The sequence below is a fragment of the Hesperophylax consimilis genome, chromosome 16 (assembly GCF_061612785.1).
Source record: "Hesperophylax consimilis isolate HC1 chromosome 16, BYU_Hcon_1.0, whole genome shotgun sequence".
Taxonomy (NCBI): Eukaryota; Metazoa; Arthropoda; class Insecta; order Trichoptera; family Limnephilidae; genus Hesperophylax; species Hesperophylax consimilis.
In genome coordinates, this window is record NC_142851.1 from 3,760,169 (window position 1) to 3,786,818 (window position 26,650).

Sequence of the window (26,650 nt, forward strand, 5' to 3'; positions counted from 1 at the left end):
TGCTAGAAATGCCTGTCAGTTTTGGGTACCAGAAAGTACTTTATAACGTCCTGAATAATGCATTGAATCAGGTGCTCTAGATTGATAAAATAGAGTGGATTCACTGTACGAATGAAGTTAAGGCTGTGGGTTCATTTGAGAGCTGTAAATAACAAAAAAAATATTAATTCCACCCATCTAACTCAAAATATAAAAATATGATCTATAAAAATAAATAGAAAATGCACCGAATCATATGTAAGTGGTAGTTTGAATGGAGCCCAGTAATAGGTAGTTTGCCCATGCAAAAAGTCTCAGATTTTTTGTTGCTGGTTTAAAATCATTTTGGCAAATGATGTTATGACAAGGAGGAAACCAGTTTCCCTTTCTCTCCGTTGCGTCAATCCATTTTTCATTAATTTTTCCTTCCTTTGGAAATCTGAAATAGTTTAAGATACAAGTATAATTTCTGACACATAAAAACTGAGATGGTGTCCAGGGGATATTTTACCAAACAAAAATAAATAATAACTTATCAAGTGAAAACCGCACAAAAGTAACTGCTCCCGACAGTCTGGAGACAATAAGAGCCATCCTCGATTGGCGTATGTTGTGAGGCTGGCTGGGGTAAAGTTTCCTTACTCAACTTACTTCTTAACACGCACTCATTATTTAAACAACACTTAATTACTACAAGAAACAACTATTTCCATTTTTCCAATCTAATATTTTAACTAATATTTTGTTTTTGAAAAGAAAAACGTTACCGTTTTTTCTACCACCATCAGGTTCTTAATTATTAAGAAGAATTGTAAATCCATTAAAAAAATGTATGACATTTGGACGACTAGATCACTCTGAATCAGTGATACAGTTAAATGGTTGCAATGTAGAAAAGGGATGACATTTGGACGACTAGATCACTCTGAATCAGTGATACAGTTAAATGGTTGCAATGTCGAAAAGGGATGACATTTGGACGACTAGATCACTCTGAATCAGTGATACAGTTAAATGGTTGCAATGTCGAAAAGGGATGACATTTGGACGACTAGATCACTCTGAATCAGTGATACAGTTAAATGGTTGCAATGTCGAAAAGGGATGACATTTGGACGACTAGATCACTCTGAATCAGTGATACAGTTAAATGGTTGCAATGTAGAAAAGGGATGACATTTGGACGACTAGATCACTCTGAATCAGTGATACAGTTAAATGGTTGCAATGTCGAAAAGGGATGACATTTGGACGACTAGATCACTCTGAATCAGTGATACAGTTAAATGGTTGCAATGTCGAAAAGGGATGACATTTGGACGACTAGATCACTCTGAATCAGTGATACAGTTAAATGGTTGCAATGTCGAAAAGGTCGAAAGATTTAGATACCTCGGCAGTATTCTCACGGAGACTCTTGACCCAGATGTAGAGGTTAGGTGCAGAATTGAAGCAGCAAGAACTGCGTTCATTCAAATGAAACCCCTCTTCGGCAATGATAATATCAGCTTAAAACTAAGGCAGAGAATGCTAAAATGTTATGTGTGGTCGGTCTTGTTGTATGGATGTGAAACATGGACCTTGAAAGTAAATACCATGAACAGGTTAGAGGCTTTTCAAATGTGGCTTCACCGGAGAATACTCAAAGTCCCATGGACCGACATGATCACCAACACAGAAATTCTCAGGCGGGCTAGAGCAGAGAGAGAACTGCTTAGATTAATAAAAATCAGGAAAATTTCATATCTGGGTCATGTACTTCGAGGGGAGAAGTATCACTTGCTCCAGTTAATATTGAAAGGCAAGATAGAGGGTCGCAGAGGGCCTGGTAGGAGACAAATGTCTTGGCTGCGAAATATACGAGAGTGGACCGGCATTAGAAGTGTGGAGGAGCTATTCCGGGCAGCGCAAGACAAAGAGACATTTTCTAGAGTGATCGCCAACGTCGGGGGGACCTGATACGGCACATAAAGAAGAAGATTTCACAGAATATAGAATTCAACAGATATGTATATCAAAACATAATTATTGTGGGCACTACTAGCAAAAAGAGTGAAAATGTATAAATAGACTGTGTGTCTGTTGAAAGAAGCTATCTCGGTGTACAAATATAAACTTTCAGATGTGGGGGATTTAATGACTCCAGGCAGATAAGAAACACCTAATAATAGATGCGAAAACTTCTATTTCAATGGGGGAAGTCACAGTATAATGTAGGTTACCAAATCAAATATTCAATTTCATACACCAGCATAATATATTCCGTTATTTGTAATTTTACCATATTCTACCGGAAAATGTTACATCACAATTTTTCAATGCATCCTATTGCATTTATTGTAAGATCTATATATTACATTTTTATTCATTGGTGTTAAATAAGCTTTTATGTAACAACATTAATGGTATAAAGAAGACAATATGGGAATGAACGGTAGCACCTCCGGTTGAGTTTAATGCGAACCGAGTCCAAACCAGACGTAAAGTTGTAACGTGTGTTTACACTCTCCATTTTATCATGTTAATTCTAGTTAAATAATGCCTTTCCTGTCAGTTCTCTGATCTAGACTTCATTCCGATTCTATAGGACGTTCGTTTTGGTATTTACAATGGAGCATGTTAACAAATGGATAAACAATTGGAACAAATCTGATAAAAAGTATGATAAGTCGTAGCCTCTAAACCAATGTTACGATAATATTATGTTCTTACTGTAAAACCATGTGAAATATGTACCAACGGGAGAACACGACTAGTGATAAACAAACTGACATTTACTACAAATTTATCAAAATTTCAAAATATAAGAATCATGTAATCATGGCGAGTGTGAGATTATCTTATATTTCAATAAATAAAAACAGTTAGTACTATCTCTATTAAAACAGGAACAGAGCACAATTCATAAAGAAATTGCAGTATAGTAGCATTAACTCAAAATCAGCATTTTTTACTTGTATCCATGTACAAATAGGCCATCAAATATATACATTTCGTATTTATTATTCATAAAAGTATTTGTTTAATACCCATTTCCCAAATCACACAAATTCAAAGGGGTTATTCCTTGTTTAATATCACTATATATTTATGGATTTTGGAGTAAATTCCTTTACTGCAAAACTAAGTCTAAAATGATAACATTTGTATAAACTGAATTACTGTAATGAATAATGATAACTTGATATTATTAAAATGAAATAATGTGTTATTATTCTACTTCATGATGTAAATATCGAGTCTTGAATTTATAATAATATTCTTTCTTTAGTAATTCAAAAAGAAAGGATGCAGCAGAGAGAGCAAAAAATATCCCAAGCCGGTTCACAACGAGCATAAATTTTATATTATTCCATCAATGAGAGAAAAAACACAGCAAAGCCAACATTATTTTGTACAGGATAAGGATATACAACCACATTATGATAAACTTATTCCAACTTATTGTTGAAAGAAAATAATATATTCCAACATTATTTTGTACAGGATAAGGATATACAACCACATTATGATAAACTTATTCCAACTTATTGTTGCAAGAAAATAATATATTCCAACATTATTTTGTCATAACTCTTCAGGCCTCAGGCGCATTCTGCCAGATGGTCAGAGTATTTCTGCTTTGTAACTAAAACCAAATGAATGGAATATTTCTGAGGGTATCCAAAAACTAAAAAATGTTTTTGAAAGGTGATAAAATACGCTCTCATATTTTATTATTAGAAATAAACATATACTTTTTGAAATATTAAAATTTTGAATGCAAACATGAAAAAAAATAATTAAAATGGCTCACTTAACATTTTTTGTAACTAAAATTACTGATAATGAAAAAAAATATATAGAAACACTTAATTGTAAGTTTTTTTCAAATTGCAGTCGGTACCTTTGGTTACATAAAGATGCACATTTGAATTGTTCTGTGGTTAGCTTCTAGATTTAGATCATACTTAACTACAATAGTAAGGAAGACACTTACAATAGTAAGAAGTGTGACCATACGAGTTGTTCCCAAAAGCTAACAAATTAGCCTGAAGGTATAAGCACTTTTATTCGCAAAAATTCTCTATAACAAAAAGTGCCTCACATCCTTTTAAGTTTTTTCATCTTTGATGTCATCCTAGAGGTCGAAACCACATTATGATAAACTTATTCCAACTTATTGTTGCAAGAAAATAATATATTCCAACATGGTCATATTGAATAAATTATTAGTCATTACATTACGCATGCAAGTCTCCATGTTATCCAACATTTTATAATATCATAAATTCTTTAAATACCTGCACACATTATTTATGATCGTTATGCAGACAGCGTTATAGGTTGGACGGACAAATATTTTCAATAATCAAGATATCACATGGCAGAACACATGTTCTAGCACAGTAGATATATTTTATTATTATTTAAATAACCTTAAAACTTTTTGTACATCTATCTTCCTAAATGTTAAGCATGTTAAAATAAGAGATCTAGTACTGTAAAGGGTGTATAATCTGTTACACAATAAATTAAATAGAATTAAAATTTCCGTTTTGTATCTATTCTCACCGACATCAAATATATAGATACAGGTAATAATTTATTCTCTTCAGCTTTGTTACATTATACATTATGTATCCCACAGACATAGGAATTAATAGACGAGAACATAATGGCGAGGGGTAAAATCAACTGTTGAAGAACGAAGGGGGTGAAGCTGACTGTGATTCGTCAATAAATCAATCTGACAGTAAATAGGCATCTCGCATTATAATATCACCATTTACTTCTTAAAAGTAAAATCTGCTTTTGAATGAATAGACATTTTTACATGGGAGCGCAAATTACTCGCCACGTTATGAACTAATTTGCGAAGTCCAAATTCGGCAAAGTAAGGCAGCTTCTATTTTCAGAGTCGTAGTTAGTTTCAGAGTATTTAGTTAAGACACTTTTACAAATGTCTCATAATTTACTTACCCCAGTAAACAACGATGAGCACACTTGAGAATCGCTACATTGTGATGTGATAGTATATGTTTCTAAAACTGATCCATATAATGCGGTGTGAATAAGCTTAAAATAAAGTAAAATAATGCTTACTTATGGAATGTAATACGACAATTGGGTTTATTCTCTTTTTCACATATATTTTTACAAGTTTTCATAGTACAAGTCAACATTTTGCCGTGTTATTTCGTAAAATGAACCGATGATGCCTCGACCATAGTTCGCACAAGAATGATGACGTCACGTTTTCAAATTTCACTTGAGGCCATACGCGAGCACAGCCGGCTCCAATGGAACCGGTATGGGGAGTGGGGATAATACGCTTTTAATCACTTAGGGCAGGTCTACTAATATTCATATGTCTATGATGTATCCTCTTTGCCAAAACCATTGCAGGAAGGAAGATCTACACTGAAACTGTGTGTGATAGTGTCAAAAATAGACACATAAGCTCTCCAGCATGGCAGAGTTCCCGAAATAGTCGCGCAGCAGTATGAAAAAGCGAGTGGTGGCATAACATCCCAGTTGAAAGGAGTAATTGCGAGCATTCTCAGCGGGAAGAGCCAAGGATGGTGGCCGCAAATCCTTACATCCGTAAACCAAGCCCACATTGCAAAGATATCATAGTGTTAAAGAACTCTACAGTCAGCTATATACCAGAAAGTACCTAATAACATTTGGATGATTTATATAGCGCCATTGTGATTGTGAAGAATCGCCTCAGTAGGGATAAAATATCTACATCATATATAAAAAGAAGAGTGTTTGTGTCGGCGGCTTTTTATACAAATCTACAGTTTTATTATGAAATTGATGAAATTTTTCACACTTGACCTTCAAAACAGGAGAAAGGTAACTGCCCACATGAGATTTCGTAAAACCACCCCACCTCCGTTTCCCACCCTTTAAAGCAGAACTTTGATTTGAACTATTTGAAAATTTGAAATCAAGTACTTCTGTATTTTGAGAGATTCAAGATACTTTCAAGAAAGACGTGTTGCAATAACAATGTTTTGAAAATTTAAGCAGATATTTCTAAGATATCACAGGACCCCAATAAATCAGAACACATTTAATGTAAATCAATGAGTTCTCCATCAAAGCTCGATGGCATTTAAAATTCTTAAATTGAATTACACAATGAAGCCAATAAAATGCTGAGCTATTAAAATGATAACTTTCATTAGGAGCGGGATCGTATTTTCCAGAAGTTCATTGGTTTATTTGCGATGCAATAAAAATATGAATTTAGAATCTTACCTTATTAGTATTACTTCTTTCCTCGAGCAGGAGCCTAACTTTGGCATAGAGGGCCTCCTCCCGGATCCTGGCAGCGTCCCTTATCTCCCGCACCAGGTCGGCCAGCATCCCCGGGCTGTACATGGCCGAGACGGACGGGGTGTTGGTCATCCCTGCAGAGGATGCGGCCAGGGGATGACCAGGCTGGGGAGGAGAGCGCAAGTTGGACGCAGAGTCACTCCGCCAGATGGCACTTTGCTGCTTCAAGGCGTCCAGTTCACCTGCAAATTTATGTATTTTATTTAACTTACTGGATGTACGCTTTGAGTTTTTCTCGAACAGTCAAATCCAAAGAGAATTTAAACTGAAGCATTGGGTGAAAAGGCTAATTGCTAAAATTGCATTCTGAGATAATCGCATTCAAAGTTTTTGGCATATTATGTCTTTATGTTAGACGATTGAAAATAATTACAAAACAAGGGCAAACTATCTATTTTGGAATGCATATATTATTTAAAAAAATTTAAAATCTTTCATAAACATTCACAAAATTAATTTTATTGCGTTTTATGAAGTATTTTCACCCATCGAACAAATTGATGTTGTAAGTAAAAAAAAAGTGTTTTAAGTACTAGAAATAATATTATTTTACTCGAATCTATTTAAATAAAAATGTAAATGTTCGTTAGTTCAAAATTTTATGTCTTCGATCTTTCTTGGCCGATTGCTTTAAAATTTTAACACAACGTTACATTCAAAGGATGCTCTAAAACTGTACTAGATCCACTAATAAAAGCCCAAAAATTGATAATACGGACTATCTACAAAGCACATTATATACAACCCACGAAGGACTTATTTAAAGACTTTAAAGTTCTTAATATAAAATCCTTATATGTAAAAAATGTTACCTCTTATTTTAAATTCAAATTTACAAAAAAATATATATCCGATTCAAATTATAACACAAGATACTCGAACCAATACAACTATATTATTCCGGCAACAAAAACTTCAATGGCACAGTTTCAGTTTAACTTTCTTGCCCCTAAAATATTTAACAATTTATCAATTGAAATAAAGTCAATAACCAAATATCTCACTTTCAAAAAGGCGCTTGATGACTTTTTGATTAATGATTGTGACAGTGTTAATCACTTGTTTCTCATTCTCAGATAGTGAATAAACAACTATGTACAAGTAAGCATGTATATATGTGTCTATGTATGTATGCATACATATATATATGTGTATGTATGTATGTATACATATATATTTGTATATATTTGTATATCTTTGTATGAATATGTATGCATCTATAAATATGAATATGTGTGTGTGTGAATGTATGCGTGTACACGCGTATTTACGCGCTCATACATGCATGTACACTTACACAACCAGAAAAGAGAGTTATGTATTTGATCTTTTCCTGCATAATAGCATGTCTTAGACTTCTAAATTTTTTATTTTTTTGTTATTCTTATATTTTTATATTTTCTTTATTCTTTTTATTTTCCTTTTTTTTGTCTTCTGCTTTCTACTTTAACATTTTTATATTTTCTATTTCCATTATAATTCATTCTAATATAATCTTTCATACTTTAAACATGTATAAATATTTAATTCATATGTTAACACTAGACCTCACATACTAACTATATACCATTAGTCGCCACGAGACAGGCAGTCGCCTAGTGTGGTGATTTAATGTATCACATGTAAGAAAATGTATTATTGTATTATCATGTATTCTATAAATAAATAAAATAAGCGCGTGTTTTTATGTACCTATATTATATGACAGGTAAAAAAATCCTTTAAAAACAGCGCCATCTATTGGAAGTAAAAGCAAAATGCGTAATTGTTTCTCTATCTGCACAGACAGACTGATCCTTAGCAATGGGTGGCGAGGTACAGCTAGTGAAAAATAAAGAAATGTATTTACAAAAATGAACATATTAGAAATATTATTGTTTGGGTTAACCAAAATGAAACTGCGCTTGACAGAGTATATGACATTAGTATATTTAAATGCAGACTGTCGTTTGAGCTAATAATTTTTTCATCCAATGCTTCAATTATTATTACTGTGATCAAAATGTTGTAAACAGGTCTATGTAGGTAGTTTATATTGTCAAATAACGTATGTATTAGTCATAACATAATGTTGTAAACACATTTACAAACTAACTAACCATCATACCATTTCTCCGCAGGGGTAGGCAGAGGACGGACCGCCAAACAACTCGATCTTGGCATACACTCCTTACCTCATTCACATTCATACATGCTCTTCTGACTCTTGATGTCTTCCTTGGGCGTCCCCGACTTCTTCCACCATTCACTTTTGGATAGGGAGTATGGCGAACCCGTCGCTCAGGGAGTGGAAACACGACCTGATATAGCTATCCCAAGCTAAGGTGTGAGCTACCGTGCTTAGGGCTGAATGGGGAACAGTGTCACGAATGGTGCCTCCGAGAAATATGGTCGCATCTCGGAGTATTTAGACCTTACCCCAGCATTCGGGGGTCTGCTGGGGTGGACCTTTTAATTCCCTAGATACTCGTGGGACTAAATATGGACTATAACAAAACAAAAAATAACATCGATGAGGGGCCTTTGGGGCCTTCGAGGAACCAAGAGGGAGTGGAGAGGAGTGATGAGTTCACCCCGGTAGTCTCGTCCCTCGCGGGGCCTCTAAGGAACCCAAACAAAAAGGGACCTGAGAATTTCGGAAGACCTCCAACCGAGGCCCTCGAGGAACCGGTGGAGAGGGGAGGACGTAAAGGAGATTCCTCCAGCGACTGCCACTGAGGGAGATAAGGTGAACTGTCTGTCAGAGGACGTTCAAAAACTATGTATCAGGAAGAAACTCAGTGGAGCTACAAGGAGGAAATGGAAAAAGGAGAAGCAGGAGTCCAACCGGGGCTCTCAGCCAGGGACACAGGAGACCGGACGGGTAAAACCGGGGACCCCTGGAGGCAACCGGGAAAGGGCTGCTGGAGGAAACCGGGAACAACAGGGACTTCAAAAGTCAGCTGGGGACAACCAGTGACCTCGAAGTGTAGTCCAGCCGGGACAATCAAACCCGGGACAGACTGGAAGCAAATGGGGATCACACAGGGTAACCGCGAGCAACCAGGAATGCCCGGGGAACAGAAGCCCGGGAAGAGAGGAAGACAAGGAACCTCACCGGAAGCCAAAACCTCTGGGCTATCACCGGGAAATGCTCGGAAAAAGCCTAGAGGAATTCCCCCCCTGCCACCTATGTGGAAGCCGCCGTCAACAAAATTATGGTGGCTATCGTTCATAGGAACTGGGAGGAGGAGTTCACAAAGGAACGGGAGGCCCTTGTGAGTGAGAGGGCGGGCGATGTGATTCATGTGATGTGAACATCCCTAAAGGACAGTTCAGACCCAGATTCGAAGAGTGCTTCACTCACAAGGGCGTCTTGAGAATGACCTGCTCCGACAAGGAGTCAGAGAAATGGCTGAGGGAGATTGTGCCGACCTTGCGGAAATGGCAGGGCTGCGACCTGGAGGTAGTGCATGCTCAGCAGGAGAGTCACCCGGGACAGTTTGGATATCGCGCTGATCCAAGAACCCTGGACTTACAGGGGGAAGGTCAGTGGATTAAACGTGAAACCAATGGTTACTCTACTACAATGACTCGGGAGACAGACCCAGGGCTTGCATCCTCATTAGAGGAATAGCTGGCACACTGCTCACATCACGCTGAATCACAGAAGCAGAGAAGTAGTGGTGGCATCAGCATACATGCCCTACAACTCTGCGGAACCATCACATTCAAGGGAAATAACGAGACTCATCCAGGACTGCAGGGAGAAGGGTGGGGAACTGATACTTGGAGCTGATGCTAACTCGCACCACATTGTGTGTGGGCGTACGGACATGAACCATCGAGGACAGGACATCCTGGAATACCTGATGACAGTGAACCTTGAGATTCTCAATAGAGGTAGGGAACCCACCTTTGTTACAAGTAACAGACAGGAGGTGATAGACCTAACTCTGGGAACCTTGAGTCTCAGGGTGGAGAGTGTAGGATGAACCATCCCTGTCGGACCATCGACACATAGAGGACGGACCACCAAACAACTCGATCTTGGCATACATTCCTTACCTCATTCACATTCATACATACTCTTCTGACTCTTGATGTCTTTCTTGGGCCCGACTTCTTCCACCATTCACATTTGGGTCATTTATTCTTCAATACTCCTCTCTTCATTCATTCACGTTCATTACACACCCAAACCATTTGAGCGTCCCTTTCTTAATCTTACTCATTACGCTTACATCAGCCTTGCACTCTTTGTGTATCTTCACATTTCTCACATGATCATACATGGTTTTACCAGTTATTGCACTAGTTTCCGATTTTGTTTTTTTTAAAGGTGATAAATATATAAACCATCACAGTATTTAATAAAATAACTAGCGTTATTTTGGTGAATAAGTCTCACAATGGACAGCGCTGTAGACCGTTACTTTAATTTTCTGCATGGTGGTCTAGGGAGGCGTGCGGTACCATCGCTCCGAAATGTACAAGTAATTCTAAAAAGTGGCCTGCAGTCTAAAAAGTTGTGCCTACCTGAAGAAAAATGAACCGTGGAAAGTGGAAAATTTTAAATGTGACGAATTTCTTACCAAAATGTATTTATACTGTGAATTTGATCAGGAACTTGTGCATTCGTTTATTGAGTTGACCACAACAATCGGCAGAGATGATAATAACATCGCCATTTTCAAATACTGAATGCACAATTCATACCCGAACTTAAAAAACTACACACAGCCTAAGTACATTTAGTCGTAGAGCAATGTATGTATATGATGTTTCAGGGCAGATATCTTTTGCCAAAGTAATTTTAAAAGTATATACTAACCTCTTGTATCGTGTAATGCTTTATATAGTTTTCCATTGGTTTCTTTTAAGCTGTGTATTTGGTCTACAAGGCACATAATCAGTCTATTTTCAGCTTGACTCCCTCCAGGGCCAGAACTATCAGAATCTGTTTCATATTGAGATTCTTCATGAGATTGGTCGAATGATGGATTCTGCGCAATGCCCGGGTCGCTAAATCTTCTTTGATTTCCAGAAGTATCGTCCTCTTGGCCGGTACCATCGTATGGACCCGGAATGTGGTCAATCACTGGTGGTAAGCTAGCAAAATCTATGTTTGGTCCAGCCACAGAAGACGTATTTCGAGGATCGTACTTGTTTGCATTAGGGGTGTGAATAGTACCAACTCCAACATTTGAAGTATTCCGATTGACGGGTATTTTCCTTGGATTATTAGATCCCCGGTTTTTTCGTTGAGGAGTTTGTCTCATCGGACTGGGTTGTCCCCATGCGGGCGGGTTGGGGTAGTGCGTAGACAATGGTGGGGGACATAGTATTGGCGGGTATAACGGCAAGGATATTGGTTCTGGCGGATACCCGTATGGATTAGGGTACCGAAAAACACTCGGATCGGAGGCAGCATTGAAAAGCCGCTGTCCGTAAAGGGCGTACTGTGGATTCCAACAATTTCCGTTCATCTGGTTGGTGGGATTAACGTCTCGAAAGCCGTAATCAGGAATTACGTCCAGTGTGTGCTGTGTACTTTTCTCTAGCCACTTCTTCAAGTAATGGCTTCTCTTTTCTCTAACCTTTTTCCGTTTTCCTAGTATGCTACTATTAGAATGTTTGCTATTTACTTCGTCGGAAAACGAATTCATAGTTACTACCTGCAAAATTTTATGTTATTTGTTCGGCTTCTCAAAAATGTCTTTGGTTTCAACTGTACACATTTCTGTAATGTTTAAAGTTACCTCCGGAATACTAATGTAAGAATATTCTTCGATTGTACATGTCAATCTTCTGTAATTGAATTAAGAGGAATTATGGAAACCTCGCACGACATTACGAACAAAACACAACGGCCAGACCATAAATTAACCACTCCCGGCCAGACCATAAATAAACCAGTCTCGGCCAGACTGTGACGGGTGCAGACTAGAGGTGAGGCGTATTTATCGTACCCAGCAAAAGTACCGGGTATTTCCATGCGATACTTTGTACTTGTGACAGATCTCTAAAATACCTGGTTCCAAAATACTCATGAGCATTTTATACCCGGACTAAATATTTTTTTTAGGTACTTTTTGATGGGTATTTTTGACAAGTATTTTTAATATTTATTTTTAATATTTATTTTTGATGGGTATTTTTAGTAGGTATTTCTGATAGGTATTTTCGATGGGTATTTTTGATGAGTATTTTTGATGGGTATTATTTGATGGGGAATTTTTCGAAACGGATTTCTGTAGCTACCCCCCCCCCTCCCATGGATTCCGAAAAATTATTGTGGGGAATGACATTTGATGATTTAGCCTGTGCGGAATTTTTTTCAGCGAAGTTCTGGAACAACCCCCCCTCCCCATGGATTTCAAATATTTCGTGAGGAGTATTCACTTTGAAATTTTTTTTGTAAGGAATAATTTTTATCAGAAATTCTGTAACAACCCCCACCCCCCGCGGATTTCGAATAATAAAACGGGGAATCAAGCTCCCGTAGAATATTTGTGGGGAATATGTGGGCAGAATTTATGCGAGTTCCTTAAAATTACTTATTCTGAAGCAATCCTCAGGTCGGTATTAAATACTTTTGAGTATTTTGTCACTGGTATTTTTACCAGGTATTTTTTTGTACCTGTACTCATTGTACCCAGTAACGAAAAGTACTCATAGGACCCACCTCTAGTGCAGTCGGGAAATCTTTTGTTATTTCATAGACAATAAACAGATGATATCCGAAATCCGAATATTTTGAAAATAATAAAGGACAAGAATCAACGGTAAAAACATAGACAATAAATGTCCACTTCGATTTAAATGTCACGGGGTATTTTTGAACAGCCAAAAAGTACGTAACCGAAACAATAATTTTATTTATTGTATTATATTATTATTACGTATTATATTATTACATATTATAAAAATTGAAACGATGTAAAATATCGAAAGAGTTTGAATACTTAGGATAAATTGGGTTTATAAAAACAGTTTATTTTTAAACAAGTTCTGCTGTGTAATTATTATTACGCGTGACAGCTGTTTCGCCCTCTGAAGGCATTATCAAACTGTGGGTAGCCCACTTACAGACGATACATTTATATTATTTCTAGGTAGGTATTTTAATTTCATTTACTGATTCCTTAATTGATTTCTAAGTAAAATATTAAAAATTATTAATGGTTATTACCCCAGCAAAGTTTCCCCAATTATTGTAATGTTTAAATTTGACTGAATGTCTTTATGTTAGTTATTCCCAAACGATGAATCATAGGGTTATTTTAATAGCATAATTAAGTACTTCATAATGCACTCATATTTGCATTAGGTTTGAAGATATCTAGTAGGGGTGAACGAATTATATTTGTTTGTTCATTAATTAGAATAGCTTTCGGATTATTAGAGTTTTTGTTAATTTCTAACTGCTCTAAAAGATTCAGTTTACGGCCTTTATTTTGTACGTGTAACGGAGTTGGTTTATTATTATCATTAAGTGAGTGATTTTCATCTAGGAGATGTTTGGCAAATTGAGATTGTATTTTATTATTATTTTTAAAAGATCTTATATGTTCTTTAAACCTAGTGTTAAAGGACCGGCCCGTTTGTCCAACATAAACAGCGTTGCATTCGTCACACTGGAGTTTATAAATGCCACTATTTTTTTTTTTTTTTTTTTACTAAATAAACTAAATAAACTCCAGTGTGACGAATGCAACGCTGTTTATGTTGGACAAACGGGCCGGTCCTTTAACACTAGGTTTAAAGAACATATAAGATCTTTTAAAAATAATAATAAAATACAATCTCAATTTGCCAAACATCTCCTAGATGAAAATCACTCACTTAATGATAATAATAAACCAACTCCGTTACACGTACAAAATAAAGGCCGTAAACTGAATCTTTTAGAGCAGTTAGAAATTAACAAAAACTCTAATAATCCGAAAGCTATTCTAATTAATGAACAAACAAATATAATTCGTTCACCCCTACTAGATATCTTCAAACCTAATGCAAATATGAGTGCATTATGAAGTACTTAATTATGCTATTAAAATAACCCTATGATTCATCGTTTGGGAATAACTAACATAAAGACATTCAGTCAAATTTAAACATTACAATAATTGGGGAAACTTTGCTGGGGTAATAACCATTAATAATTTTTAATATTTTACTTAGAAATCAATTAAGGAATCAGTAAATGAAATTAAAATACCTACCTAGAAATAATATAAATGTATCGTCTGTAAGTGGGCTACCCACAGTTTGATAATGCCTTCAGAGGGCGAAACAGCTGTCACGCGTAATAATAATTACACAGCAGAACTTGTTTAAAAATAAACTGTTTTTATAAACCCAATAATAATATTATTGTATATATAAAAAATAAAAAAATAAAATGGAGTTCTACAAATTAAACTTAATAACAATAAATACTTAGGATAAATTTTCTGGCAATAGATTAATAACAAAATTTGTGCTCAATCGGAAATTGATATTGAATGTTCATTAAGAAACTGACATTATTTGTATTTATAAAAATTTTACGTTTTAAAAATATTAACGTGTAATATAAAACAAAGTGTCAGTTTATAAAGAATACTATCAAGTGATAACACAATTAAAAAGTCGGCCAGGCTTTCATGTTTTGGTATTTTCTATTGGTTTCTGTCTCATTATTTGACAAAAAGCTATAAGCAGTAAAAAGTATTAAACACTACCAATATTATGAAAACATTAAGAAATATATATAAGAAAATTATATCAAAAATGAGAGGTGGTTCTGCCCCGGGGTTCGACGGTCTTTCCGAAAAAAAACTAAAAATTATGTTTCTACACCAATCTCTCATATAATAAATAACAGCTTCAAGACAGGAATTTCCCCCAGCATGTTTAAAAAAGCCATAATTACTCCAATATTTCAATCCGATAGTCCAGAGAATGTTTCTAATTATAGACCTATTTCACTCTTATCCAGAGAGTGGTTTATTTATGCTCTCATCTAATATATCGAAAATCTTTGAAAAAATTGCTAGAAAAAGACTTGATGCATTCATTAAAAAAAACTCAACCATAAATGAAAATCAATTTGGATTTACAGAGGGAAAAAGTACCTACTCAAGATGCCATTGCAAAAATCTCATCTAATCTAGTATTCAGAGTACCAAATCAAATTTTAATAATACCTATATAAATGTATAGGTATTTTCATTGACCTAAAGAAAGCGTTTGACAGCATTTCCAACGAAAGACTTGTATTAAAATTAAAAGAAAATGGCATAAACCACATAGCCCTTAAATGGATTTAAAGGGGAATTAATTTCTTACGCAGATGACACTGTACTAAATAAAAGGTCAAACATGGGAAACAGTTAACCAACTTGCAAATGAAGATATTAATGCTTTAAAATCATGGTTTGATAATAACCTACTCATAATTGCAAAAAACACAACAAATGTCTTATTCTCATTAGAAAATACCTAATCAGAAACTTGGTATTATAATCCATGACGAATAATGTGATAAATATAAGATATATAAATATCTCGGTGTGATAATTGATCAAAACCTGAAGTGGAACAGCCACATTACAGAGCTAGTAAAGAGAATAAGAAAATGTATTTTTATAAGTTGTTAGGTTAAGAAATATTTTTAAAAGTGAAAACAAAAAAAATTGTGTACTATGCCCTTGTCCACTCTTTGCTTATCTACGGAATCATAGGCTGGGGAGGATCCTATAAAAACAATCTAAACTCTGTGAAAGTTTCACAAAGAATCATCATAAATGTAATACTAAAAAAAAATCTACATTCTCAACAGAATCACTTTTCAAATTGTTTCCAGTACCAAATGTCAGTGACATATTTAACCCTTAAATGCATGATTTATTAATTTTTCTGGAAAAAAATATATTTTGTAGATATTTACATGCATATGCAAGGAAATATGAAGAATTTATTTTTCTTGTAATTTTTTAATGATATTTGATTAAAAAAAAATTGTTGCAGATTTACAACACCATGTATTTAATAAAAAATAATATGAACCATTGACCTATGAAAAAAAAATAAACAACCTAAAAAAAATTCTCAAAAGTAATAAGTGTACCGGAAAAATACGAGTTATTACATATAAGTATTGTATTATTGTATCTACTTACCTAAGAAAATCAAAATAATAACAGCAAAACCCAACTGTAATTCTAACCTCCAACCAATTTTCGAGAATCTTCACTTTGTTAAAGAAAAAGTGACATTTAACATTCGCGAAAGAAAAAAAAGGTGATGCCACTCGATAAAATATATTACCGTGAACTTGATAATTCTAAAACGGCATGCAATAAGTATACACCAAAGAGTTAAAGGTGGTTTGAACGGTATGTTGCAGTTTTGCAACAGTATGCATTTAAGGGTTAAGCAAGCTTCCGTTATAAAAATGTGCAAAGAAAAAAATAACAAAGAATACCAAGAATATTACAAACTAATGAGAAATGGAAATAAATTTATTACGCCTAATTTTAAAACAACACAAATGCAAAACCACTATATTTATCAAGCCAACATAAAAAAACTACAATAATCTCCCTTTTGAACTGTGCTGTATTGTGAACCAAACAGAACAAATAAATGAAAAAAAAAAAAAAAACTTAAATTATTAATACCTATGTATAACAAATTCAGATGAAACTTGCGGTCAAATCACATTGTCACCCACAGAGAACTGGAGTCTGTTAGCTATGTTATCATTCCTACTAATAACTTTCAACTTTCCACTAACTAGCTCTGACTTCATTGTTTTGAAAAGGTTGTGTTTCACTGACACTGAATGCAGTTTAACACTTTTCGATGTATGCATTTACTGATCGCAATCACTATTTCACTATTACCACAGTCACGATCATCTTGATCCCAATAATGATTCCAATCGAATTTCCTTGTCACTACTTTCCAGTTGATTAAAGGACTCAATATTTTCCTCAACCAAATTGATTAGAATGATTCAATGATATTTCATCAAAATGTCAATTGAACACACCTTTAAAAAGTGATATAGAGTCATTAAAAAGGATGAAACAAAAACTAGGTTAAATAGTTACCTGTGTAACCTATTTAACCTAGTTTTTATTTCATCACTTTTCCTGCCTTTATATCACTTTTTGTAGGTGTAATTTTGATGAGTGACCTGGTCACCGATTAGAACCACTCGAGCGATTGGTTGTATATATATTTATACATTTATCATACTATTTAATTAATATCATACCTCATAATATTAATATGGAAACATACAAACTGCTTACTGCGGTTTAAAGCCAATGAATCCACCTAGATTTTGTCGTTTATCCCATATTGTTACATTCAATAAATTCGGCACATTTTGACAAGAAATCGCTCAAAACGTTTTTGCAAACTTGTCATGATACGCCAAAAATCGCTCGAGTGGTTAAAACAAATAATTATTTAATCTAAAAATATTTCACATTGTTTTAACCCATGGACATCCGAATTGTCGAGTTAAAAAATTGCCCCTCACATCTGAATTAATTTTTTACCAAAATTTTTAAATCTGCAGCGATTTACTAAATCTAATATAACTTTTTAACCCTAAGTTTAAACATAATATATTTTTAAAATTAACTTCTGTATTGGATCAAGTTATGTAAAAAATATATTTTCAGTTTAAAAAAGTGTTACATTGGTCAATCTTATTGGCATTTATCATTTTTAATTTGATTTAATTTGGAACGAGTCTTCAAAGCATACACCACGGATTTTTATACTAAATGAATGCTTCATTATCTATAGAGCGATTGGCAATTAAAATTTTTAACCCAGATCTCACCTGTAAGTCTGCTTTTCGTTTTTAAGTCGCTATATTTAAGACCAGTGTGTTTAAGACAAAGCGATACACACCCCCGGGCCGGCAGGGTTTGATGCCAATGGGTTAGCTGTTCGACGTATATTTAGAAGTTAAATATTATATTATTTGATATCGTGGATATAAATACCAGGATACCCAGCTCGGTGAAATAATGATAACTGAAATAAAAAAATTCTTTTAATTTTTTGTATTGATTTAAGTCTGATTTTAAGCTTGCCAAAATTTCCAAAGTTGTCAATTTTTTTTCGTTTTTTAACATTAGCTATTAGCTCCACACACATCATCTTTGGGGTGCTGTGAGTAGGGTATTTAAGGAAACAGAGTTTTGAGAAGGAAAAAGGTATGAGGAGTGGGTCTGGAATCTGGGGGTTAGTGTGTTCAGGAGTGACAGACACATGAATTCAGCCCTCCCACTGCAGTGCTAAGCATTGTTTCTAGAGGTCTATACATCGTCATTGCGTCATTGCGCAGTCCAGCTATATGAGTTTTACCAAACTTTACAGGGCAAGCACAAACTTCCCAGTTGATGCGTCAACAAACAATGTTTGAATTAGTTTTGTGCGATAGTGGTTAAAATAATGCACATAGCTGAAATTGGATTCGATTAAAAAAAAGATTTGCTGAAATCTGGCACATAGCCTTTTTTGCAAGTGCAATGACAATATCTATTTTGGCAATTTTAATATTCTAGAAACCTCACATAATCTTGGAGTACAAGAGGGTTAATGTTTATTTTTAAAATCACTGGAATAGCCTATAGACATTTAGCAAAGATGAATGGTTACTGCAATTCTAAAGTGGTTTATTGTAGAGAGGTTAAAAATTTACCAATTTAAAATAACTAACTTATAAAAAATTCGATTTTACATTAAATTCTTACAAACCAGAAGTAACATAATTCTTTTTGTCGTTTAAATTGAAGCGAATTTCTACTTCTGTAAGTCTGTGCTATTCAGAATCCAATATCGTCATCCAATTTAGGTAAATATCTCATTTGAATGTGAAGAGTGTGTGAGCAGAGTCCAACAGTGGATTTGTAATGTGACTCAGGGTGGACTTAATAGTGGAAATGGATTTTGTTTGCATTGTCTATCCTTATTGAATTTTTGTATCTGGATTCGTCAAAAACCCAGTATTAATGAATAAATAAATAAATGGCGTTGTTCTTGTAAGATGGGGTGTAACGAGCGTTGTCATTGGATGTTTACAGTTTAAAAAACTGAGAAGAGGATGAAAATAAAAGATGCATTAATTCTATTCACCAAATTTATTGTATTATTTAACATAAATCTGCAGGATTCAATTAATAAAGTACACATTTATTTGTTACAGAGACTACACAGACTTTTCACACGGCTCCAAATCAATAAAATCAAACTGTCCGTTCACAACGACGCCCTTATAACCAATAGCTAATTGTGCCTATGCACCATTCTGCCTATTTAGAACTTTACATCAACAAAGTGAACTGCAGAACTATGCAGTTGGGTTTCGGCCATATTAACATTAGATGAAATTATTAAAATACAAAGAACGAAACTAAATACGTAAAATGTAATAAAATATGTCTGTACTGATCTAACTTCATTATGCTAAAAAATGATTAATTCTAATTGATATTATTTGTGTACAATTATGAATTACTTAACAAGATAAAAAAATAAAATGGATTCTTGTATCTTCACAAAACACAACACAGTATAATCTTAAGAGTTAATTGATTGCTATAAAAAGTGTGGTAGGTGCGACTTGGTTGTGGCGGTCAGCGGTCAGGATCTCAACAGGTTTTTACCAACACAAACATTGGTCAATCAATGGAGATCATTTTTTAATACATTTAATACTCTTTCATATAAAACTATATTCTATTCTCTGGTCAACGAGAGATTGCTCGTGGCGAAAACATCAACATCTTCTGAAGTTCCTGGTTTCCCAGCGAGCAAACTCTCGGTGGTGGCACTATAGTAATATAATATGAACTTATTTATGGACAAAACTATTCATTTTATTTACAGGCATGTCTCAAGATTTTAAACCAATCTCCTATTGGGATGACATGATTATAGTCTTGTGGTTATTCATTTTGAGCCAATGGGCGCTTTTATAATTACTACAGTAACGGGAAGGCACAGCATGGCCCGTTACAGGTAAGCAAAAAGTATGGGTTTCTATGAAGACGATTTAAATTTACCGTTTACGTCGACGGCATGCCATTACCACGGATGGTAAATTAAAAACAACTTTATGCAAACCCATAAAATTGGCTTCCCTGTTTTGCCGTCATGCTTTCCCGTGCTGTTGCCATAGTAATTATAAAAGTCCCCAATCACTAATGTTTTATGGCCGAGACATTTTTCATAATATCATTTGAGTAAAAAGGTCTAATTTAATAATATGCAAACTGGTGAATATGAAATGAAATGCACACAATAATATTATGTTTGGAGTGCATTATATTTCAGATAAGTAAGCAAGTATACATTGTATTTACTAGGAGTATAGCCAAATAATTTAATTATGTTCTATTAAAACGCCACTTGCAAAAATACAAGAAATACAGAAATTATACTTTTTTTTCTGGCCTTTTGTTTTATGTATATATTTTATAAAACTTGCATATGAAAATAGACTTTTCATATGGCTATCATAAAAAAATATGGAATACTTTCTATGAGTGCATGTTTACTCATTGTATATTCTTTATATGATTAACGCAACGCCTTCCAAATGTTAACATACTGGTGCTGTATCAACCACTCGAGCGATGGTTACCCAAATTGGGTTAGGTGATTTTTATAAAAAATGTTTGTATAAAACCTTAACATACTGGATAAACGGAGAAATATTGGTAAATTCATTGACTTAACCGTAAACGTAGTTAGCAATCCGATATTAATAAAATCAAATGGCCGAATCGAAAGCTGAACACCCAGAAATCTCCATCGCTCGAGTGGCTAAGTGCATGTTTACTCATTGGATATACTTAGCGCCTTCCAAACTTGAACACGCAGTAAGATCCTGTATTAACTTATTCAACTGACAAAACATTGAAATTTCAACTAGAACCCTACAAACTATGTAGTAATGTTACATTAAATGTGTTTGAGATTTTAATTAATTCATTGAAGAAAATATTTTTTTTAAATATACCTACCTACTCATGCTAATTCTGTCAATTTATAAATCATTATAATTTTAGATACACACAAAGCGCATTACCTTTTATTTTCTTGTACATTCTTTGTAAATTATTATGAACTGTAAAATATGTATGTATAATAATGTAGAATTAAGAAATACATATTTTCATGACTCTTCATAACCTAAATGGTGAGCGGATAACTCATCAAAATGACAATTCAACACACCTATAAAAAGTGTTATAAAGTTATGAAAAGTGATGAAACAAAAACTATGTTAAATAGGTTACATGTGTAACTATTTAACCTAGTTTTTGTTTCGTCACTTTTAATGACTTTATATCACTTTTTAAAGGTGTGTTCAATTGTCATTTTGAGGAGTTATCATGGAACCATATGACAAAAAAATTTCCAAACTCAAAAGATTAACTAAATAGCATTAAATATACTAAAAATGGTGTATTAATTGATGGAAACAAATTTATGATATTTTGACAATAACATATAAAAAATATATATATATATTTGAATAAATTTATATGGCAATTCATCATTGTGTCCCAGAATATTTAAACACTAATAAAATAACAATATTAATTTAAAAAATATATATATTTAATTTGTCAATAATCTAAATGCTTTCACAAAGAATCTTTTCAGATTTATAAAAGAATTTATTGTTGTTAACGCAATAACAACATTCTCCAACAACCCAAAAATGTTTGAAAAAAACATTGAATTAGACCAACGATTAAATGTAAACCAAACAAAACATAAAATGTATTTTGGTTTTGACAATTTGGAGAAATGAATTCAGAGAATAAAACTTATGAGGTAAATATATAGTATCAAAAGACTTTTTAATTTGTTAAGCTACCTACCTAGGTACTGTTTTATAATGTTTAATGTGAAAAGCTACGAAGAAGAATTGATTGAGTTTCTATTATAACCTACAGAATTGTTTTGACTCTTACATATTATATATTATTTAGTATAACATAAAATATATACAGAAATTTAAAAAAAGAAAGTTAAATTTAAAAGAAAAAGGTGAGAAATTATTAAAACTAAATTTTGCATACATAGTTGTAATCTAAATATTATTGTGCAACTAAATTAAAGAAATAATGCATGTATCTCTAAGCAAAAGATTATGCAATATTAATATTTTACAATTAAAAATATTGCAATTCAAATTTTTTAATAATATAATTGTTTAATTTTCCGACCTGCTTCATCAAAACTGTTGTTTTTCGTTTTAATCCCTTTTCCAAAATATTAGAAGTCTCTGTAAAACTTTACAATTGATTACAGCAGTGTCAATATTCAGAAGATCTACACACAGAAATACTTAAGATTATTAATAAAACTAATAAAAACAAATTGAAGATTATGAAATAAGACCATTACATATTTTTTAAATAACTAAACAATTGCCACCCTGATAAAGAGGCCCTATGATATAAAATTCTGAAACTGTTGGAGATTTCAAGTTACATTTAAAATATTGATGCCGTAATGTTTCTAAAATAGTAACATTTATATGTTTAAACTTGGATATATCTACCAACTCAATATTAGTTGGTGAAGCCTATTCAACAAACTTATTATTAATTACTACGACCTAGATAATAAAAACTAAAAAAATAAAATTTAAATCTCATTCTCAAAGTATCCACACTATTGAAAAAAAAGGGCACTAGAGATGAAATAAAAAATTAAATTATAATTATATTAGCTACCTAGAATAATTGTTAAATTGACCATAATTTTAAAGAAAAAACATTACATTTTGCAATTGTTAAAAAATGTTCTTTATACTGATGAAAACAAATTAGACATATTTCACCTAGAAGACCTTAAGTGTGACCTATTATCAAAATAATATTGCAAAAATGGGTATTTAATAAATGCTTATGTTCTAATGCTACATTAGATCCAACACAAGTAAAAGGATTCTCACATTTATTGCACCTGAGTAACACAATAAACAAATAATAGCTTATATATACATTATAAGCATTAGAACTAAAAATGCTAATTTAAACAATACATATTTTGTATAAAAAGAAAATAATATTAAATTTTTATATTCCAAGATTAATTCACACACACACATACACTAATCTAAAAAAAATGAGTGTTGCGTTTGATTAACTTTGGATCTGGTAAGAAAAAAAAAAGAAACGATAATTGAGGCGCCCAGCGGAAGACTGGCCCAACTAACAAAAATATATAATTAGCGAAAAAATCAGAATGTTAAAGTTTTCCTCAAGAACATCTATGAAGCCACAGTGGCCAATTTTAGTTTTCACTGATTTCAAAGGATGGCGATATATAATATCATTCTTCCATTACTAAATTAGTTACTTATCTCTAACAATCTGATGTTTTTGCTGATTATAATTTTTTGTTGGTTGGGCCACTCTTTCGCTGAGCGCCTCAAATGTGAAAACAGTGTATTATGATAATAAAATGACTTTCAACTAATAATATGTAGTAAAAGAAATTCCAATCACTTCAAAGCCATACAAAAATCAGAGCAAACAAAATTGATTACTTCCAAAAATTCACTCATGGACGATGACTGACGAGGGAAAAAGAAGTTGCCGAGAGAGGCCATACAGATAATAACTATTCTTTTAATATTTATAAATGAGTTTAATTAATGTCCAATCACTCGATTGCGCCAAAAGTGTACAACATTTTGATCGAGCCTTGCAAATAAGTGTGAATAAAGTCAAATTTAAAAATCCATTCAGATGTGTCAAAATCAAATGTAATCATTATAATAATAAGTAGTCGATGTAATGGTGGTTAGAGATACACATATATAATATGGCGGCCGTTCAAAGTGTGACAAATTGTCTTAGACTAATAATAAATTCAACTTCATAAACTGTAACATCCAACATAACATTTGGTTACAACTTACAAACAACACAAACCTCCGCGGACACCTCTCGCAAGTGATTAGAGGAGGTCTACAAACAACGATCATATGGATGTGTTGAAATCGTCCAATATGTTGGAAGTTATATCATCAGCCCACTCTCCCGAAGGCATCTCTTCCAGAAGATTGCTATCGGCGTCGATTAAACATGAAAAGCTGTAGATCTTGGGGAGAGGGTTATGAATGAGCTTGGGAGAGGTTTGAGAGAGAACGGTGGTTAAGACGGGATCAGAACCACACTGCATGGCGTCGAATGTGGATATGCTCAGCGGTCGGTCATCCTCACTACCGAGACCTTCTTCCAGCCCTGCCATCTTGATGCTGTTGCGCATTGACTTCATGGATAGGCTGGATACCTTGGGCAGAAGACTGCTTATCTGAGCTGCATTCAGCTTGGATTCCTGCATTGATGAACGGTTCCCAAACTGAGTGTCCATCATTTCAAACTGTTTGCTCAAAAAGGGCACAACGTGGGCTTTTTCCTGAAAACATTTATAAAGACAATATTAATAATGGAACATTTTTGTGCAAAGATTCAATAGCAAATGTGCCATTTAAAAATAAATTTACCAAAAATTAGCGTTAAGAATGTACTTCAAAGTATTTAAAGAAACAACTGTAGCTAAATTATTTATTTGAAAAAGTGAATGGGAAATAAAATGTAAAAAATAACAGATTTGGACACTAAATAAAAAAAAACACAGCGGATTATTAGAAATGCAACATTCCATATTATCATAATTTTAACACCTGAAAAAGAAGTGGATATAATTTTGCTACCTGTGCTCACTGCTTGCAATAATGTTGCAAAAAAACGTTCAATGACAAAGTTGTAAAACGAAAAGTTTTTTTGTTAAATTAAATGAACATGTTACACAAAGTACAACATAAATAATACTATAACCTAAATACAAATAGTTATAATCACAATAATAAAAATGTCGAAACTGTCTTGGGATTCAAGGAAATAAGGAACATGAAGGAAAATGTAAGATTATCGAAATAAAAATCACAATAAACAATGTCAAAAAAAAGTCGAATACCATTTTTAGGATAAGTACCATTCACAGCGGGTTGGCGCCAACGTTGGCTCTACGTGTGCTAGGAGCTTAAAGCTGTGGTATAGATCTGATATCATGGGTTAGGGTCACTTAGGGCCGGTCGATAAATTAATAACATCGACGCGACGGGCTTCCGCTCGCGGCATTGGGTGTCCATTCGTGCCCGGGGCGGGGAGTGGGGGGCGAAAACGTGTGGCCAGGCATTTAGGCGCTTCGATAGACAATAATAGAAATAAGGCTCCTCGCCTTTGTTTCTACTTATACACCAAACATTCCCAATAATAATACACGATCCGACTTGCAGAAATACGTTTTTTTGTTTAAAAAAAAATCGCTCTTATTTAAAATTAAGATTTTTAATTATTTCTACGTAAATATTAGTTTTTGACTTCACCTGCAGTTTTGATTTTGTGGCTTTACTAGACACAGTCGATGCGTTACCATACCCGTAAGTCACAAACTAAATACTCTATGGCGGTGGTTTGGGTCGTGATCTTAAAAATCATGAAAATCGTGTTCTTTGGATTGAAAATTTGATCGCCGTGATGTAATATAGATATATTATTTAATTAAATACTCTAACAAATCTTGGCCTTAAGTTTTACTCGGCTATTTATAAGCCTCTGAGGTGTCAAATCTCCTACTTACGAATCATTTATTGCATCTTATTTTGTTGTACACGGATAAAAATTAGTGTTGCTAATTTATTAAAAATCTCTTCATAATATTGGTAATCCCAATAATTGTAACGTTCACTGGGTGTGTATATATATAAAATAGTTTATTACTAAATATGTTCACAAGACATAAATAAAATGATTTACGCTATGGAAATTTGTAATGGGGTGAAAAATTAATGTAGTTCGCCCACCAGTTTGAACACTGTGAGATTTTCAACCGATATCGAAATTTAAAAAAGATTTTTATTTGGTTTTAATGCAGATAAAAACTAAATAAAAATAAGGTTTTTTTATTATTATTCGAAACCAGTGAGAGTTTGGGACAACATAATTCTTTATTTGAGAATTGCTGAAATCCTGTAATCCTTCATTAGAGAAAAACGCGTTAAAATTATATTTCACAATTTAGGCACTAATTGGGAAGGGGAGTAATAAACAAAAGCGTTGGACTAATTTCAAGTTCAAATTGGTACTTTGAAAAATAATTTTTAAAATTTTGCAAGAACACTTGTTATAATGAGAAACTTTGAATAACGTTATTTTTTTTGTAAAGCTGTAAAGAAAACTTTTCTAGAGCGTGATTTTTACTCTTTGTAATTTTGCAAAGAGCCTTTCTTTTATTACCAATTTCATTGAGT

The 26,650-nt window shown here is 33.6% G+C and overlaps 2 protein-coding genes across 2 annotated transcripts in view; both read right to left on the reverse strand.

Annotated features, from left to right (window-relative positions):
• The window catches only part of LOC149416574 (uncharacterized), a 44,929-nt gene extending 32,776 nt beyond the window's left edge, over window positions 1–12,153 (reverse strand). Inside the window, exons 1-3 of the mRNA XM_089640820.1 lie at window positions 12,051–12,153; window positions 11,123–11,966; window positions 6,232–6,491 (exon numbers count right to left, since the gene is read on the reverse strand). Coding sequence (XP_089496946.1) covers window positions 6,232–6,491; window positions 11,123–11,957 — 1,095 coding nt within the window. The 5' untranslated portion in view covers window positions 11,958–11,966; window positions 12,051–12,153. The remainder of the gene's footprint in view (window positions 1–6,231; window positions 6,492–11,122; window positions 11,967–12,050) is intronic.
• A 7,277-nt stretch (window positions 12,154–19,430) lies between these two features.
• LOC149416575 (uncharacterized) overlaps window positions 19,431–26,650 on the reverse strand; it is a 374,680-nt gene continuing 367,460 nt past the window's right edge. The window contains exon 12 of the mRNA XM_089640819.1: window positions 19,431–24,753. Within this exon, the coding sequence (XP_089496945.1) occupies window positions 24,316–24,753 (438 nt within the window). The 3' untranslated portion in view covers window positions 19,431–24,315. The remainder of the gene's footprint in view (window positions 24,754–26,650) is intronic.